At 41.6% G+C, this 20,265-nt stretch overlaps 1 protein-coding gene across 7 annotated transcripts in view; it reads left to right on the forward strand.

The window, feature by feature from the left end:
• Positions 1–3,252: 3,252 nt before the first annotated feature.
• The window catches only part of Rims1 (regulating synaptic membrane exocytosis 1), a 472,082-nt gene continuing 455,069 nt past the window's right edge, over positions 3,253–20,265 (forward strand). For all 7 annotated transcript variants that reach the window (XM_050134523.1, XM_050134524.1, XM_050134525.1 and 4 more), the window contains exon 1: positions 3,253–3,574. In XM_050134523.1, the coding sequence (XP_049990480.1) occupies positions 3,411–3,574 (164 nt within the window). In that variant the 5' untranslated portion in view covers positions 3,253–3,410. The remainder of the gene's footprint in view (positions 3,575–20,265) is intronic.

Below are 20,265 nucleotides of genomic sequence, written 5' to 3' on the forward strand. Positions count from 1 at the left end.
GTACATGGCCTGATAAGGTAGCTATGAACAGAAGTATATTTGAGAAGCAGTTTTCTTTGTATTGTTATCTAGATAATATAGGTAAACAGTCAATTAATTCCCCCAAGTAATTCTGACAAATTGCTATGTAATGAATTATATTTTCCCCAAAATTTGTCATGAAATCCTCCAGTTCTCCAGTTCTATTAAATACAGCTATATTCAGAGACAAGAGTCATTTGTTTATTTTATTATTTATTTATTTGCATTTATCTATTTGATTGTGTGATTGTGCATGCTGGTTCTTGCTTTGACCATGTTGGTCTTGGTTACCAAGCTCAGGTTGTCAGGCCTTATGGTGAGTACCTTTACCTGCTGAGCTATCTTATCAGCTCCCACAACATCTAAATTAAACAGGTAAATACTGTTAAATTAGTTTGTAAACATCGGGTCTTAATCTAGTAAGGGAGGTATTCTTGCCTGTGGAGGGAGAGACACATTCAGAAGCCATCTTTAAGCCTGCTGACATCGTGTCTTGATTTTTCAGCTTCTAGAACCTTCCAAATACAAATTTCTGTTACATAAGCCACCCCACCAGTGTTATTTTATTATAGCAACCAAGATAAATTAAAGTACCTTTATTGTTTGTTAAATCATTGCTGTCGAATGTTATTCAGCCAATTCTCATCTTTACTGAGGCTTTATAATCCCTTTCTTTATATTTTAGAAGAATTTCAGGAGAACCAACTTGGATGTGAACCTCCTGAGGATGTGGCCTTTGTCCCTGGCCTATTTGCATTTCCATGTTGACTCCGAAGACATCTGGCCAGGTGACTGAGCTGTCTACACCGCAGCTCCTTCTGGTGTCTGAAAAATAAAAGTATTTCTTGGAGAGATAGAGAGAAAATCAAAACAGAGAAAGTGGTTCTCACAGATACAAAAACACTACACGTGTCTTATCAAACTCATCATCCGGTCTGAGTTACATACGTCTACTACAGTTTACACAGATGCGGGGACGGTCTCTCATCCAGGCTCATACTGTATGGGGAAGAGCCAGAATGCCAACCCAGGCCCATTGGTCTTCCTATCTTCTTAAATATGTGATGAATGGAGAGACACAAACATTTTTGTTTAGCGAAGAAAAGATGCTCCTCCGAGTGTTCTATCAGCTCATTGGAGGAAAGAGTAAATCTGGCTAGACATCAGCACTTAAGAAAAATCAGTGGAAAACTGAGTGGACTACACACTTACTTCAGTGACAGCTTCTTCAGTGATATATATATATATATATGTATATATATATGTATATATATATGTGTGTGTGTGTGTGTGTGTGTGTGTGTGTATCCCAGTATCAGATGGTGCAAGTAAGCATGATGACTCTAAGGTATTAATAAACACTTAGGAGCCAAAGATTGTTCTTGCTTATAATACCCTTGATAAGTATTTGAAAAGGAGAGAAGGGGAGAGAGAAGGAAGACAGTGGGGACAATAAGTGTGTCCAAAGTCAGACACCTAGAAAGGCCAGAGGTAGAAACAACACTGCTGCACATTGCTAGCTGGGTAAGCTCACTATATTCACTCTGGGGAAGACTGAAGCTGACCGGGTCACTGCTTCAAATAATTCCAAGAGTTCTGGTTAGAGAAAGATTTCGTTATTCACCCAGTTAATACAGCAGGCAATGAGTATCTGATGACAGAGAAAATTCAAATACACATGTCCACATTAAAAACAACTGCACTTACAGGCAAAATCAAATAAACTCTAAGGTTTTTAAATTGGAAGATGTTAGTGCCACACACTCTCCTACTACGCCAGCTCTTCCTCTTCCTTCTGAGCACAAAGTTAGGCTTGGAAAAGGAGCATGGGTACTGTCTTGCTTGTGGAACTCCAGAAAGACTTCCCCAGGAGAGCAGCCCATCATCATGGCTATGAGAGCCTTACTGGGAAATGGCTCAATTTGAGCCCTTCTCTCTGTCGATCCTTTTATAATTGCATTAACAAAATTCAGTCGCCAGGTTTCAAAGCCGATAACATGACCCATTTTGAAAGAATCATCTATTAATTTTTGCCGTTATCAGCAAGAGAAGCCCCTCCTTACTACCTACCGTTGCACCAGGCTATGAGCAGACGCTTCTAAATACAATGGGATAGGGGTGGGTGTTTTTCTTCCCCTGGCATCATTGTTGCTGAAGAAGTACCCACGGAGGCTGAGAAGTGAGTACACGATGAGAGCGAACATCACTGGAGGAATTAGAGTAGATAATCCACTGACAAGCACCAGCGAAGTGCAGTTCTGCGGTCTGATGGGGCTACCCAGTGCCCCAAATGGCAAATCAAAGAGTTACTGTGTGGTGGGGCGTCTTGAAGGGGAAATGAGGATACATAGCAGAAAAATTCTAGAGAGAACCCGTCAAGAAAGAGGTTGCCTCGGAGAATATGACAGTTCAGGGTTCATGTTGTTGGATGTGTGTATGTGTGTGTACCAAAATTATCCAGAAAACCACACACTACTGGGGCTGTGCACACTTGACGAGTTCAGGAGAACGACATGGTGGCAGGAAGGGGAAAAAAAATAGATCTAGAGGGTGTTCCATTTTGCCGTTCCAAACACTGTGGGTGCTCAAATAACATCAATGATGAAGACTGTAGCGAGGATGAAGATGATTAATGTAACCCAGGGGAAAATAGGGTTGAGAAGGATGGCGTGGACCAGGACCTGGAGAGGGAGGATGACTCAGGGTGAGGGGTACCTGGGGAGAGACCAAGCAGCAGAGTATGCACGTTGGCTAGCGTGGGGCTGGGGAGTGGGGGTGAGTGGCCAGGGCACGCGTGGCTCGGACCGGGGAGTGGGTGGGTGGTGCCCGTGGGCGGAGCGGCTCCGGGACTGAGTGGCTGGCAGCTTATGTCTGCGAGAGCAGCAGCATCACCCGGGAGCGAAGCTCCGAGACTCCGCCTAACTGACACCCAAACTCTCCCTCTCCCTCCCGCAGCCCCAAACTGGAGGCAGCAGAGCCCGCGAGCGAGCAACGTCGGGTGGCCCCGGCCCGACCCCGCCCCCGGCCCGCCAGCCCAGCCCGCGCCCGGCCGCGCTCGGGAGCCCAGCGCCAGCCCTCGCCCCCACGCCGCGCCTCCGCCTGCCCGCCCCCGCCGGCCGAGGCTGGGTTGCGGGAGGCGGCCAGGCGGCCCCGAGCCTCGCCAGGGCGACCCAAACAAAGGCAGCATCCGGGCTCGGCGGGAGGCAGAGCATCATGAGAGACTGGGTCCTCTCTGTCCCCGGCTCCGCTGCTGCTGCCGCCGCCGCCGCCGCCGCCGCCGCCGGGAGGGCTACGCTGTGAGCTTGGAAAGCAGGGGCGCAGCTGCGGGGCGTGAATCCGAAAGGTGAGAGCGAGAGCCAGCGAGCCGAGGGGGCGGGCAGGCCACGAAAATGTCCTCAGCCGTGGGGCCCCGCGGTCCTCGCCCACCCACGGTGCCTCCCCCTATGCAAGAACTGCCTGACCTGAGCCACCTGACCGAGGAAGAGAGGAACATTATCATGGCAGTGATGGACCGGCAGAAGGAAGAGGAGGAAAAAGAAGAGGCCATGCTCAAGTAAGTCCCCCCCCCCCTTGTAAGGCGCGCCATCCATCCCTCGGTGGTGGTGCCTCCATCCGTCCATTCACCGCTCACTCACCCGGTCCTCTTGGCTGAGTGTGGGGGAGGGGCTGCCGAGGGTGCAGGGGTGCGGGCAGAGGTGCCCACCTTGGGGCTAGGGTCCCCGGGCTTGAGCAGGGTAGAGACTTTCGAGTCCGGAGGAAGGAAAGGACCCTACAGAGCCAGGAAACCTAGGACCCCAGGAGGATGGCTTGAGACAGGAGTGACTAGGAGGACTAGGTGGACAGGGCTGCCACCTTAGGGGGAGATATGAAGAGCTAAGTGAAGCTGATCCCACCCAATGGAAGGGCCCTGGACTGAGGGCAGATTAGGAACTAGGGGATGAGTAGAGAAAAGGGTGGTGGTGGAGGTGTCGGGTGCGGAGGGCAAGCTCCTCTTTGGAGTTGTTGAGCCGATCTGAGTTACAACAGTGAACGGTGCTGGTATTTATATAATAAAAATGCTTATTTTTAGTGTTCGTTTTGGTACTCATTCATTTACAATGCAAGATTGGGTCTTTTTTGGGCAGTTGCCATCTTTGGTAACCTGCCTTCCTGCTCCTCTTTAACCTCTTATTCCTAGTCTTCAACACAGAATAACTGTACGAAGACACATTTTCTTATTCAAATGTAATGCCACTGGCAGTACAAAGTTTTTGATAATGACAGAGGCTGATTGACGACTCTGGCCTGAATAAAACAGGGTTTCCTCATTATTGGCTTCCAAGAGACCTCTGGGGCCTTCTTGGTTCCCGAAGGATGCCGGCAGGGATTGAGAATCTACACAGCCCTGTCTTTAGAACCCACCCACCCTGCAGGGACCTCTGCCCCGTGCCCCATTTTCCTGGGGATGGGGAGAGGCCGGGGTTGGTTGTTAGTGGTGCAGGAGTCTGTGACATAGAGCTGCTGTTTGCTTCAGAACTGCTTGCAAGTACTGCCATCCAGGCTGAGCTTTGCTTGCTCCTTAGCCTTGCCCATGGAGTGAGGCTAAAGGTGATTTCAACTCTGTCTTCCCTTGGGAAGTCCTCACAAATTCAGTAAAGTTTTTCTCTCTGGGGTGGAGGTATGTAGATCCCCTGACTGGTACTGATGTCTTGGTATGGCCTGCTTATGCAGAAGGTGTGTTTGGGGCAGGCCATTGGCGTGAAGAGCCAAAGGGAACCTGTTGCATCTGGAGTTTGCTGTTTGCAGGGAAGTGTAGCGAGGGAGCAGGGGGTGACACCAGGGCACAGAGCACACGGAGTGGCCTTTCTCTCACTTCCTAGAATTGCCTGCTGAAGGGAAGATGCTGTCTGGGTAGGTGTCTCCTTCCCTTCAGGAAAGCAGAGCCACACAGGAGAACAAACGGACAAGCTGCATTCAGGCTATGGGTCCCCCAAGCAAAAGCAACTGCAGTCTAGAGTAGAGAAGGAGAGATGTGGTTGTCCAGCCACTGCAAAAGAGTAGAGATTCAGTCATTCTTCCTCGTTCATTGTAGACTCTGGAAAGATAAAAGGCCATTAACTTAGAAGGCCAGAGCTGGCCTGGCTTTCCAAGAGCAGCAGGTTTCTGAATTACCTGCTCCTTCTCATCCAAAAAAACAAATACTTTAAGCCTGCCAGCTTGAGGGAGGCAGAACCCTTGCTAATCTGCTTCCTGTCCCTAGTGGAAGAATGAAGTTCCCGGTGCTGCAGGCTTCCCCTCTTCTGAGCCTGGAAGTAATGGATGGTGTCTAATGGTGCCGCTGTCTGTCTGTGTGGTTGTTAGTCCATCTGTCCTCACTGCTGCAGCCCCTGCCACCTGTCCTGGACACTATCCTGTTGGCTAACATTTGCAGATTTGCTGCTGTTTCTTTTGGTGCTTGCTGCAGACAGCAGGTAGATGGAGGCCTCCAGCAGCTAGTGATTAATATGCGCTGCTGCCTGACAGAGTCCAGCTAGGAAAGGGAGGCAGAGTGCAAGTAGTGGCCACGATGCTTCTCCATTGGCTGTTGCAAGCATTGTGGAGAGTGGTGGAATTTCAATGGGAGTGGATGAGTTTTAGAACAGAATTGCAAACCTGCTGACTATTTAGAGTCAATGATACTGTTACCTGGGTTTATGTGGACAAACAGAAATTAAAAACTCGGCCTGGTCGCTCATGCCTGGCATTTTCTTTTCTTGCTTTCCACGGGCTTGCCAATATTCTTCCTTTATGGCACAATTTCACATAGTATTGCAGCATGTAATCCTGTTATACAACAGCTCCGGCTAATCCTGGACTTCTGCACTAACTTTATCAATCAGCCTGTTCTGCTAGTGTCGTGGCCTTTAGTGCAGTGGTGGGTTTGCGAGTGTTTGGGAATGCTGGTGTGCTTCCATGTAAGCCTGTCATGGTGTCTGCAATTAGTGAGAGAGTGCTGCACTTTTTTTTTTTCCTAGAAGGAACTTTGTAGCTTAGAAACTAGGGATCCTAGGAGCCATTCAGATGCTACATATGTAAGGGGCACGTAATGACCTCTAGTCATGGGTGGTGGCCTTTTCTAAACTTGCCAAGGAAAACGATCAGAAAATAGGATGTTTTTCATAGACCTTTGAAATACTTGATAAAAAAGAAAGAAAGAAAGAAAGAAAGAAAAAGAGTTTTAGGGCAATACTTGATCCAACATACCACATATTTTTTATGAAAGACCCAAACAGAACTAAAGTTCTGTGAACAGAGAAATTAGATTTTAATTTTGTTTTTGTGATCAGTACAAGAGAATCACTTTGCACTGCTCACTGTGGGTTTCTTCTACTTCTCCACAAGGTGTGACAGCGAACATTCACGGAGAGAATGAGAAAATGCATGAGTATTGTAAAGCCATCTTACAAACTACAAATTAGAATATATTTGTATAAAAATTGCTGCTTGACTCTAGATTTGATAATGACATTAAATAGGTATAAATAGAAAAAAAATTGATCTATTTTTAAAATGTTATATGAAATTAGTTGGAAGGGCTTCATCATTGTGATCACATTTTTTTTCTATAAATCTTTTAATTTTTTAAGTAATATTGTTTTATATTTAGAAAAAAGTTGACCCTGGAAAATTGTATTTCATGATTGATGTATGTGTTTGTAAAACAGTTCTTAATTTTTGATTCTCTCTTCTCTCCTCTCTCTCTCTCTCTCTCTCTCTCTCTCTCTCTCTCTCTCTCTCTCTCTCTGTGTGTGTGTGTGTGTGTGTGTTCTAAAACATTCTGAAACCTCACTTTGTCAATGAATGCTCTTTCAAGTACCTGTCACTAGGCATTATGGGCCAATATATTATATTGATAGAAAACTGTGTTATCTGGGACCTAATCAGAAAAGATCTCATTAGAGGCAAAATCTTATTCCTTCTCTTAAAAAAAAGCTTCCAAGGGAAATGAGCTTCAGAAAAATGAAGAGAAGAGAAAAAGAAATAGAAGCAGAGATTAAGGGGATGATCCAATGATATAAATTAAAAACCATATTGAAAGTTACTGAAATTGGTTAACATCTATTATTTATTGCTTGCCAGCCATTACTCTAATTGGTCCTGTTAGCACATGGCTGACCTGTACTGACTTACCATGTGTGCTCACATCCTCACCGTAGCCTGTGGAGAAGATATGCCAGGTGTCACAAATCTCAAAGTGTTACCCTATTATGAGGGTTTTAGGGGTATCCAAAAATGATTGACATGCACGGCTCAACCAGGATGCAAACCCAGACCTTTTACAGCTGGAGCAGCTGTTTCCCCAGGCACTACGTTGTCTCTCCAAAGAGAGGCCTCTAACATTTGTCTTTTCCTTATATGAATTTCTGGTCTTTTCTGCAATCCAGAGAAATGCTTTGACAGATTAAGGACTTAGAATATCAGCTGCTGGTCTGAATGGAGCAGGGTTGACTTTACTTACACTGGTTCACAGAACCTTTCTGTGGATTGAGGGGAAGGGAACTGCCTCCAATTTAAAGATAATAAAAATGTTATAGTCATAGTACAGTGGAGAGGCGTTTGGAACCTTGCACACACACACACACACACACACACACACACACACATATGATTTCTAGTTCTTCATCTTACTGTGTGAACATGAGTAGGAGAATTGTTAGACTTTCATGGAGTTCCATACTTTTTCTGAAGATGTGAGTGGTCTGCAGAGACAACTTTGGGCATCTCTGCCTTCTTGCTGGCGATTGGGCCTTCCATTTTTAAGAATCTGTCAATATTACCTGCTTGGGGAGAAGAGATGAAGTAGAGGTTGCCACTACATTAGGTTTCCTGCTCTTCCTCTGTGAGCACATGTGCCATATTGTACTTTGAAAAATATTAAAAGGACTCAGTTTGAGAAACTTCAGTTGTCAATCAAGAAAAGAATGAGACATAGATTAATGAGATTAGGGAGGGGTGATGATAACGTAGGTCTGTTTCTATTGATGGAAAATTTCACGTGTTCTACCCAGACACACTCGGTCCTACAGTTAAAGCAGGGATGGGTGAGAAGGAAAAGGATGAGTAGTGAAGAGTGACAGTGGCTGGAATGTGGGCATCTGAATTCAAGATATTCTGTTAGGCAGAAAGGAGTGTCACAAAGCGCACTTGCTGGCGCCAGTCCCGCTCCACACTGTCAGTAAGTGGGGTCAGACCTCGGGAAGGCGAACCCTGAACTAGGTAGTGACTTATTTTCACTTTCAACAAAAACTTGTCTAAACAAATGTACACACAGACACGAAGAAGTTCACAAATGTTCATGGAAGAAATATAGAAGAGAGAAGTTGAAAAATGTTGAAAGAATTGTGATTGTGTTAAAGATAATAGAAAGATACAAAACCATTGGGTTTTGGTTGATCTGTGGTGATTTATTTTTAACTTGTGTGTATTCTTTCTTAATAGATTGCTGCCATCTATGTATTTACATGACCAAATTTGGGGTACTCCGTGGTATGCAAATCAGTGTGACCATTGGGCTACTGCCAACTTGAGTAATAGAAACACAACCTCTTCTGAAGGTCGTTTGTTCAACTTGTTCAACAGGAAGTCTGGCTTGTGTAAGCCAGTCCAAAACCTCCTAGAAAGATACCAGTGTGAATTCCTGAAACACTCTATTCTCCCACGTCTATAAGAAGCATATGGAAGAGCTTGTTTTGCATGGATTATAAAAGTGCCATTGTGTTGAATTTCATTTACCTCAAAGGTTGATGTTCTGTTTTTAACCAACTTTGAACATTGGATCTTGTGAACTGAGTTTGGATATTCTAGATTTGGTTTTGGGAGTTGAAGAAATTTTTTTTTTCTGAGGCACAAAGCAACTAGAGTAATAGAACCTCAAACTCCTACACAGTGATTCCAGCCTTAACTGTTTACTAAAAGTCTATAATGGAAAGTGTGGGTATTATAAACTCTTGGTGTTGGTTTGTTTTCTCATGAGAGAACTTTTTAGGATTTTCTGGTCCATTGCTTATAGCATTTGGTCTGAGAATTCAGAGAGTAAATCTTCTAAGTAGCAGGATCATTGCATGTGGCTGGTGGGGTTCCCTATGCCTTTGTGAACATACACATGTTCTTAACTTCTGTTTTCCTGACCTACATGCTCTCTCTCACACAGAGGTCTCCTTAATACAGTAACATTTTGCAACTTTTCACCTTAACTACGAGGTTCTCTCTTCTCAGTCATAGTGTCCTGAATTTTTTTTATGAGGCAGGATACTTCTATTCATAGACTGGTGATAGTTAATTCAACAATACGACTGAGTATTAAAATTTCATGCTTTAAAATTGGGACCAAGCAATGGGCTGTGTGGGTAGAATAAAATACTGTTCTTTTTATCCCTTATTGTTGGTGTGGTTCCTACCACATACAAACCTCTGAGCTCTGTAAGGTTGGCTACTGACCTGCTGTATAGAATACTAAGCTAGGTTTTAGTCTTGTTTTTTATTGTAGTTTTTGTGTTTGTTTGTTTGTTTTTGCCTTTTTTTGAGACAGGGCTTCTCTGTGTAGCCCTGGGTTCCCTGGAACTCATCTGTGGATGAGGCTGCCCTCCAACTCTAAGATCCACTTGCCTCTGCCTCCTTGAGTGCTGAGATTAAAGGCATTCATCACCACACCCTACTAGGTGTTGTTTTTTTTTTTAATTCGATTTTTTTTTTAAATTTCACTTTACATTCCATCCACAGTTCTCCCCCATCCCTACTCCAGCCTCACCCCCAACCTCCCCCCAGCCTATGCCCATTGTACTCCGCCCAACAGGTAAGGGTTCCCATGGGAAGCAACAAACTCTGGCACATTAAGCTGGGGCAGGACAAAGTCCCTCCCCCCTGCATTAAGACTCAACATGGCATCCCACCATAGGGAATGGCCTCCAATAAGCTAGTGCATGCACCAGGGATACCTGGCCCTACTGCCAGAGGCCCCTCAGATGGTCCAACCTTCACCACTGTCTCCCACATATGGAGGGCCTAGTTTGGTCCCGTGGAGGCTCCATAGCTGGTGTTGGTCTTAATGCTATCACTTTCTATAGGCATAAACAATATCAGGCCATTTTATGCAGTTTCTTAGCTTGCTGTATGCAGTGGGATTTGCAAGGTATGTCCCTGTAACTCACAAGGCTTTAAGCATGGTGATGCAGGAACACATTTAACTTCAAATTCCTGGACCCAAAGAAACTGCTCTTACTGCCTTTCCTCTTTGAAAATATAGCTGACCCTCAGATGCATCCCTTTTTGTGGTTTTTGAGGATTTTGGGCTTATGGGGAGAAAGTTTTGTTGGAGATGGCCCCACCCATAGTCTCATGAAGGCCTTGTGACCAGGATTGCAGTTACATCAAAGTGGGAATTTGACAAGGGATTAAAAAGTAAAATAATCACAGAGCCTGACCTCAAGTTATAATTTTCATTATTTCTCATTAAATAACTCATAAATATTTATAGCATAAAAAGTAATGGGAAAATAGCAAATTTTGAAATAACAGCAAGGCAAACCTAATTCAAAATGAAAAGAGACATTAGCTTAGGGCAATTTCATAGGGTAGTTTTCTTATGTTTTACTAAAAAAACAAAAGAGCGTTAACTTCTGTATCATGGGGTGTAATAAATGAATGTCTCATTTTTAACATTGAATGAGGGACTACTTGACAAATAGTTTATCTTTATAAACTTTCGGTTGGATAATATAATAACATGCACATTTAACGTGTTTAAATTTCAGTACCAAATGCCCTATGTTTTCTGTATGGGTAGCGTCACATTTTTATATCATGTTTACATGAATTTATTTTGACCTAGGTCAAATAGTTGACAGCAAGGGACAGTACTACAAAATAGGCTTGGGGCTTTCCTACTTTCATTGCTATTTTGTGAAAGTTTCCTATACATAGAAATGTTTACTTAAAGAAAAACTAGAATTGCTTAAAGGGAGAGTGGCTTATATATTGATTTGCCTTCATTTTTATACAAATTTCTTGCTATGGGTAGTGTTTCATACTGTCAATTTTAAGTATCAACGTAGATGAAAAGTTAGATTATCATTTCCGTGTTATAGATTTTTTTCCTGCACCAAATTATTTGCACCAGACCCCCGAAAAGCAAGCAATTAAAAGCCTTAAAATTTATCAGAGCAATATGCAATGCCAACAAGGAGTAAAGAATTTTAAAAATCATTATTTGACTAACAGTAATGATTTCCTGAAAATGAGACGCTGCATTTCACAGAACCTCAGTGGACACTTCTTTTATGGCAAGGCTGAATGCAGCTTTTGAATCCTTTCTCAAATAATAGTCATCAGTTACAACTGCATGCAGGACTGTCTGTGAAAATTCTCCATTGAGCCAAGCAGAAGTACAGCCTTCAGTTTAGAGACCAGATCCCTGGAGTGAGAATTCATTTAAATAGATTTTAGAATGTAAAGTTTTGATAATCCCTTTGAAGTATAAGTAGTAAGATAATTTAATATTATTGAAAAGAATCTTATGTAATTTGTAAGTGATTAAGACATTTAATTAGAATGTTAGCTGTTTTAAAGAAGCATGATGCATGAGAATGAGATATTATAGATAATAATACCCAGTTTAGGATTTATAGATTGTTTAGTACTTTTTTATCACTCATCCTTAGCTTACTTGTCTGGAAGATATTATTATGTTTATATAAAGAAGGCATGTAAATTGAAAACCAATTAAAGTGTCTATGCGGCCATGTAGATATGCTATTTAGAGTCTTTTAATGGGCTGTCATATTTAATATGGATATATATTCACAAGTGAGACTTTATAGTGGCCTTTATGGAGGAAGGTTCTCTGCTCTACCCTTTCTCTCACATTGTTTAATGTGAAGTATTTCACGAGTTGAAATACTTCTCAACTCGTATTTCTGTACCTGAAGTATTGTTCGTCGATCTTTGAAGAATACTCTTAATTTCAAGAAACCAAATGGTCAATCTAGGTTTTGGTCCACTTGACACAATATAGGGACATCTGGGAAGAAGGAAGCTCAAGTAAGAAAATGCTTCCATGAGATTTGCCTGTGGGCAGGTCATTTTGTGGGCAGTTTCTTGATTCATGAATGCTTGGAAGGGACCGGTGTGTGGTGCTGCCCCTGCACAGGTGGTCCAGGGTTGGATAAGAAAGCGGGGCGAGCAAGCCATGAGAAGCAAGTCTGTAAACAGTGTTCCTCTATGACCTCTACTTAGTTTTTGCCTCCAGAGTTCCTACCTTGAATTCCCTTCTTCCTTCTGATATGAACTGTAACCTGAAAGAGGAAATAACCCCCAAGTTGCTTTTGGTCATGGTGTTTATCCCAGCAATAGAAATGTAACTACCATGCCAAGTTATTTTAAAGTTGTTGGCTATTGCTGCATAATCATTCTGTTCTTGTCATTTCCTCTTATTTTAAGATTTATTTGCTTCTTACTTTTATGAGTAAGTGCGTATGATGCCTGAATGAACATGTGTGTACTGTGTGTGGGTAGGTGACTATAGGAACCAGAAGAGGAAGTTGGGCTCTCTGCAACTGGAGTTTTATGTAGTGGTGGGTTCTGGCAACTAGACCTGGGTCCTGTGTAAGACCAGGGTCTTGGTTATGGTTTCCATTGCTGTGTAGAGACATCATGACCATGGCAACACTGTCAAAGGGTAACATTTTTATGGTGGCTTGCTTACATTTCAGAGGTTCAGTCCATTTTCCTCATGGCAGGGAGCATGGCAGCATGAACAGACATGGTGTTGGGTTCACCTTCATCAGAAGGCAGCAGGAAGTGGCCTGAGATCCGAGTGGTATCCTGAACAGAGAAAACTTCAAAGTCAGCCCCCACAGTGACACACTTCCTTCAACAAGGCCATACCCATTCCAACAAAGCCACACCTACCTATGAGGTTATGGGGGCCAATTATACTCTAACCACCCAAAACAGCAAATGATCTTCACTGCTGAGCCATCTCTCCAGCCCCCGCTTCTTGTCATTTGAAGAAACGAAATGAGAAACTTTTGAAAATGTTAATTTTGTTTTCATTTTTCTTTTGCAGCTTTTATTTTTGAAAAAATAGGCTATATTTTTTTGTATCAATGATCCGTATAAGTCAAATATCACTTCTTTTAAAAAACATAGTGTAGTATATATAGTAATATATATGGATTGTTTTTTCTAAATATGAGGTAGTTTATGTAGACATATAGAGGTCTGCTAAGGTCAGAAAAATTACTTAGTGTCTGCATAGAAATAGATGAGAAGAACAGTAAGGTAATGCAGTGGCTTTCCCTTTTTCTATTTCACACAGCTTAGCAGATTTATCTTTCTTGGTTGTCTCTGTATTGTAATATAGTGGAGCTTAAGTATTCTTTACTAATCTCTTCTTTCTGAGAAAAAAAAGAGGATAGATCTTACATCCGGGTATTTGAAGTGGAAGTATATTGAAATAAGCAATCTCTTTTTTATTGGTTACTAAAACCTGGTCAAAGCAAAAGTTATAAATAGCCACTACTCTGGTGTTATATCTGAACATCATCACTGTTTTTCATGAAAGCATAATTTAAAAGGTAAACTTTTATAGTGGTAATATGGACTGAGAGATGGCTTTTGTATCCTAGGCCAAATATTGCCATTTAATATAGCAATCTCAGATAAAAATTTGATGCCAGTGTGGAAAGATTTGAGATCTGTTTAAACACAGGCATGAGGAAAGACGTTCCATGGAGTTTGGCTGTCCAACATTTTCAGCTAGTCCACACAGAACGCAGTTATGACTGATACTGAGTACAGTGGCTAGTTTCTGCATTCCATAAAGGCAGCATAGTCAACAACTCTGGGCCCTGCCTACAGAAAACCAAAGCCAGCAAACGCATCCACTTCTGGACCGCAGGACACAGATACTGTAGAGTTGGTAAAACTTAGGAAAAATAATAAGAATAAGGTGAGTGATAATTGTAAAGTAAAAGCTGAAGGTCATTTTGAAGCACCCTCTTCTCTGCTGTCTGCATTTCCATTTCCTTCTAATTTGCCTTCAATTTTTTTAAATGTCTCTACTCTGCCCCATCCTGAATCTTGAATATTAGCCTTCTTAAAAGTTCTACTATGGCCTATTAGCCCTTTCTTTCAGTTCCTGTTAAGTCTCACATGGTGGATTCAATTGCAAGGACATGCCAAAGATTGAAATATCTAGGGCCATACGTTCTGAATTCTCTAGTTAATTCTGAATTCTCATTGCAACATCATTTTGATACCTCCTTAACTGGATGCCTTGTGAGCACTTCGAATTTATCGCCACCTAGCATAAATTTCTTAGCGTTTTGCCACATATGATGCTTTGAGCTTCACAGGTAGCATCTCTTCCATACTCCAGAACAAGGCTGGGACTTTAAGGTCTATATCCAGCTCATGCTGTCTTTCGTTTGGTCCACACAGCCCTGACTTCCCTCATCTTAGCTGATTTTCATTGCTCCTTCACTACTTGATGACTCCACTCATGCTTTACTCTTGATCAGACATTTTCCTTTGAATCTAAATTTATCTTGGCCTTTAAGATGATCTTAAATGGCACCTCATCTGCTGCGTCGTCCCAAACCTCCCAGGCTGGTTTCAGTGCTTGCCTTCTGTGCATACATTTTTCCTACCATTTCCACTCAACATTCTCATCTCAGCACGGAATATGCTGCCGAGGGTGGCATCAATTTTTGTTGTATTCATCATAAACGCGTATAGCAGGTGCCCAGTTATTTGAAATGGTGTATATGAATGAATGCGTAGATTCAGAAGGCGTGGACGAGAGTCACCTAAGGCTGCTAATGAGATGCGTGGGAGGACACAGTGGGATGGTTATTCTAACCATGGAAATTCAGTCAGCAAATTCTGAAAGCAAAACTGCTTCCCTTTGACTAGAGAGAGAAGCAGGTTGACCAGAATGTACGAGGAAATGAATGTTTGGCACTGAACTTTACAAGGTAAAATTAAGATATATTTTTTTGGATGGCCTGTTGTGTTCTTGATTTATCATTCATGGCTTTCTGAAAGACAGGATTTTGAAGACATTTGATTGTCAGTGTGGGTGGACATAAATAATAGATTTTTTTTAAAGGTAACTCTCTAGAGAGGCACCCTTAATTAGGGATGTTTTAATGAAAGCATGACTAAGTTCAGTCGGAGTCTAAAGCATAACACATGTTCTGGTTTGATATTTACAGTTAGGCCAGATGATCACAATGTACTTATATTGATTTTATTTTTAATTAAAAATACTCCCCAGTTAAGCCATCTTCCGTTCATCAAAGCTCCTTGAAGGTGGAGGTCATCGACTGATTCCCTTTATATTTGCATTACCTGTCCTGTGACCCACACATTATAAGATCTCAACAGGTGTTTCTTGAACTATGTGCCACAGTTGAGGTCCCAGACGCAAAAACATATATCTTCGTACTTTGAAGATGGGACGCTTCAAGTGAGTGGGAAGTTAGCAACTGTCCAGTCCTAGACTGGCAAATACTTGGTTCGCTGTGGCAAAGTTCAGCACAGAACAACATCGGTGACGAATGCCAATATTCTTCAGAACCTTTATGAACATAGTGCTTTAAGGAAGGGGTCAACCCAAGGATTGGCAGTCGAGACAGCAGTTGACACGTTAGTCACTGAAGATCATTCCAGCTCTCTCGGGCTTTCACTGCTAATTAGTGTTAAGACCTGTGCACAACGCATCCACTAACTCGTCCTTGGCCTTCCCCAGTGCTTCCTTTTGTTTGCTTATTTTTACCTTCTTTTTATGGCATTGCATTATTAGGTGGCATCACACCACTTGGTTTCAGCAAATTTAAACGAAAGTTTTTAAAGCCGATTTGATTTGCTTTCTCTCCAGGGTTATATTTGCTATAGCAAACCCCAAGGGAATTCTACCAGTTTTGCATGTTTGGAATATCAGTGTATGGAGTGTTATTTAAAGGAGTCGATCGTGAACAGGGATTATGAAATAGGAAATGATTTCCTTTGCAGTGATAATTCTTATGTTTACAGTCTATCAATATTTCGTAATTGTGAGAATTTTATTTACGAATTTTAATTCTTCTCTGAGATACATATTTTCAGTTTAGAGTAACTTATGATTTTAAATAGTGTTTCCTATTACACTTATAAATGCGTTATAAATGCATTCACATAAGGTTTTTGAGACAGGGTCTCACTATGTACCAGGCTGGTCCAGGAGGTTATGAGCCCTGTTTCCTTCAGTGTCCTAGTGCTAGAGTTAGAGACTCAAACCACTATAGCTGACTGTTGTTTATTATTTATGTTATTTGTTTTACTTTAAAATTGAAATCCCTTTAAGATTTCAATTCCTAAGGACTCCATTAGTATTTTCAAAACATCACTCCAGATGCAGTATCATGAGCACGTTGAATGAAAGCCCAGAACACACTTGTGTAAAGATTAGCAATTTTTTCAGAATGAGCAGACTTTCAGACGAGAGGTACTGAAGCGAGGGCTTGGTGGTAGTGGGGAAATGCTGGGATTTGAAAGACGTTTCTGAGGCTGAAGGTGCAGCTCTTCTTCCTGATGGGTTGAACTTTAGTTGACTTCTGATTGGTACCAACCACAGTACCAGGGTTAGGTGGAAGACCCTATGAGTGTACTCGGTCGTTTGGCTTTGTGATAACTTTAAAAACACCCAAGGAGGAATCAAGTAGGTTTTGTGTCAGGAAATTGGATGAGAGATTGGTTTGCAATGTAAATATGAGTCTGGTGCCTTATGGGTGGTCATTGAGTTGTACAGTTCAGAGGAGGAAAGGTAAAGAAATAAGACTTAAGGAAAGTTCATTTTTGAGAGTTGAAAGAGGACAATAAATCGGCAGTGACGGGAGAGGGGAAATAAAAACCAAGAGAGTTATTATACGGACATGCGTATACATAGAAATGTATGTGATATGTATGTATATATAATGCTTTACACATACATTCTCTGTGCGTTGTATTTTTGAGTAGCTTAAAACCTGTGGCTCTCTATAAAGTTCTTCATACATATGTAGGCTTGAGTTACTCCCTTTCCCCAAACCCCATTCCCCACTTTTAACACTGAGTATTTTCCCTTTCATGTGTCCACTCAACTATTTTCTACTTTCTCTTCTAATTTAATTTTTCTTGGGGTGAAAGCGTATATGTTTCCATATAGGGATTACATGCACACTTCATTTTGGCAAACACCTTCCACCAATACCTTGTTCCCTCATCTCCTGCCCATTGTCTCTGTTTGCACTTTTCTGCCCCCAGTATTTTCCTCTCTCCTTTGCTTTTGCCTGGTGACTTAACTTTAGCATAATCTTTTTTCCAGTTTCATTCATTTACCTGTGAATTTCATTATTTTATTTTTCTCTAAAGCTGAGTAATATTGCATTGTGTATATGTATGTATGTGTACAGCATTTTATTTATTAGTGGATAGATATCTTGGCTGATTCCATTTTCTAGCTATTGTAGATAAAGCAGCAGTGCATAGGTTGTGCAGGTGTCTGTGCGGTAGGATGTGATGTCCTTTGGGTATGTGCCCGGCAGTGATGTAGATGGGTCATAGTATAGTTCTATGTCTAGGTTTTTGAGACGCCCCAGACTCATTTCCACAATGGTTGCACTGGTTTAAGCTCTCTCCAGCAGAGCGTAAGCATTTCCCTTTCCCCACATCTATGGCAGCATCTGTTGTCATTTGTCTTCCTGATGTTGACTGTTTTAACTTGACTGAGGTAAAATCCTAAAGGAGTTAAATCTGCCTTTTCCTGATAACTGAGGACACTGTGCAGTTTAAAAAGAATTTACTGCTTATTCATATTTCTTGTTTGAGAACAGTTTGCTTAGCTGTGTAGTCTACTTTCTATTTTCATTTGAAAATATCTTGAAATTAAATATAATTACACCATCCCTTTTCCCTCTCTTTTCTCAAAACCTTCCAATGATTCCATATTTCCTCTCAAATTAATGGCCTCTTTTTCTTTTATTCCTGTTTTATAACAAATGCACACTACACACATACGCACATACACACACACATAAATGCAACATGAGTCCATTAGTGTTGCTTATGTGTATATGGTTTCGGACCTGACCATGTGGTATTAGATAACCAATTATGAGGCTCATCTTTGGGGAAAACTAATTTCCGTTCTCTCAGCAGTTATTAATCATTGTAGCTCCATTGCTCATGTTTTCAGTTGGGTCAGAGAAACTTGAATTCTTATTCAATATAATGCTATAATATGGTATAACCACTTTAGAAAACTGTCTGTCATTGCTATTACCCTACTTCATAAGAAAGAAAATAGAGAAATAATTTCGAACAGGGTGACACGGCAGAGTAGCCAGTGTTTTATGGAACTGACAAATAAACTTGACTGTCATTATAAAATAATAGCATCATGAAGATAATAAAAAGAATATTCTTAATATAAACTGTTGCCATGACTAGTGATTGTTATGAGGTACAGGGTGAGGTGGGAATTTCAGAATGAAAGAGGCCTAGGTTTTAATCCAGGGTTCTACCATATACTATGTAAATGCTTAGTGGAGTAATCTAGGCCTCTGTTACCACCATTTTCTTATCTGTGGAATAAGGATAAGAAATAATAATAAATAATAAGGAGTGGTCAGTGAGGTAGCGATGTTTATACAATGCACTTGGCACAGCTTTTCATTCCTAGGCAGCCACTTTCGACTGCAATGCTATTTTATGATGGTTTGGCTTTAGATTGTACTGTGCACCCAGTATTGACATTCCTTAGAGTATAAAGAGGGTACATCTACTCTGCAGGAGCCCTGTTCTAGCTTACAGGTTGAGGACTTGCTGTGTTGATTCTATATGAAGGAATTTGGATCACAGTTAGAGCTGTGTTTCGTTGTGCTATGTTAGAAAACTCTTATTCATTGTTGTGAGTTTAACACAATGTGGGAGCATGGAGAGGAAGCTGGGAGCTTTCTTTCGAGATAAGGCAATAAGCCTTATTTTAGCAGAATGTCAAAATAAGTTTGCCCTGTATTGTGTTTATAGATGCAATTCTTCATAGTTCTTATTTTGGCAAGGAAACGGCGTGGCTCACCTCTTCGGTTTTTCACCAGAGATGAATGCATGGGAATTCACGTACATGTTTCACATGGCCTGTGTGCATGGGAGAAAATATGCCATCTTCCGTTTGTATCATGAACAATACCTCCAACTGAGAATACACAAATTCTTTTCTCAGGGATTCATTGTTAAGATTTTTCTAATCCACAGTAAATTAAATTCCTAAGTACATAATCATAGTATTTTCTAAATGAAATACTAAATATAAATATTAAAATGAATTTTATGGGCTAAGTTTTCTGTGTGAGCATGATAGCCAGAGTTTGGATGCCCCGGGATCCATGTAAAAGCCTTATATGACATCACCTATCTGGGTTTCAGGGATTCTCTGGTTAGATGGCAGCAGAGACAGAAGAATTCGCAGCTATGCTGCTATTTGTGGCAGCAAACAAGAGACCCATTTTCAGTTAAGGTGGAAGACAGACTAACCTTGAAGTTGCCTTTTCACCTTTACATGTACACTCATATTGGTACACACATGCACACAAATGAATACACACAGAAGCACACACATACACACAAAGATGTATTACAAATGCTGTTGTTTAAAGTTGTAAGGAGTAGCTAAAGCCTTGTCTTCATTAGGGTTTTTTATTGCTGTGAAAAGACACCATGACTGTTGAAATAGGAGCGGCGGGGCTGCGTCCCTGGCACCCGGCCGCCCGCATGGCTAGCTTATGCCCGAAATAATTACACAGAAACTGTATTCTTTCAAACACTGCCTGGCCCGGCTAGTTCCAGTTTCTTATTGGCTAGCTCTTACATATTGTTCTAACCCATTTCTAATATTCTGTGTAGCCCATGAGCAGGCTTACCAGGGAGGATCTTAACCTGCATCTGTCTGGCGTGGGAGCATCATGGCGACTCCTCTACTAAGCTTCCTTTTCCCAGAATTCTCTTCTGTCTACTCCACCTACCTAATTTTCTGTCCTATGAGGGCCGAGGCAGTTTCTTTATTATTACAAGACCCACCTCCATCATTTCCCCTTTTTCTGTTTAAACAAAAAAGAAAGGCTTTAACTTTAACATAGTAAAATTACATATAACAAAACAGTTATCAAGTAAGAATTACAGTTACAATATTTATATCTATTTTATCTCTTA

Source organism: Alexandromys fortis, unplaced genomic scaffold (assembly GCF_014885135.2).
Source record: "Alexandromys fortis isolate MF-2015 unplaced genomic scaffold, M_Fortis_MF-2015_v1.1 scaffold_20, whole genome shotgun sequence".
Lineage (NCBI taxonomy): Eukaryota > Metazoa > Chordata > Mammalia > Rodentia > Cricetidae > Alexandromys > Alexandromys fortis.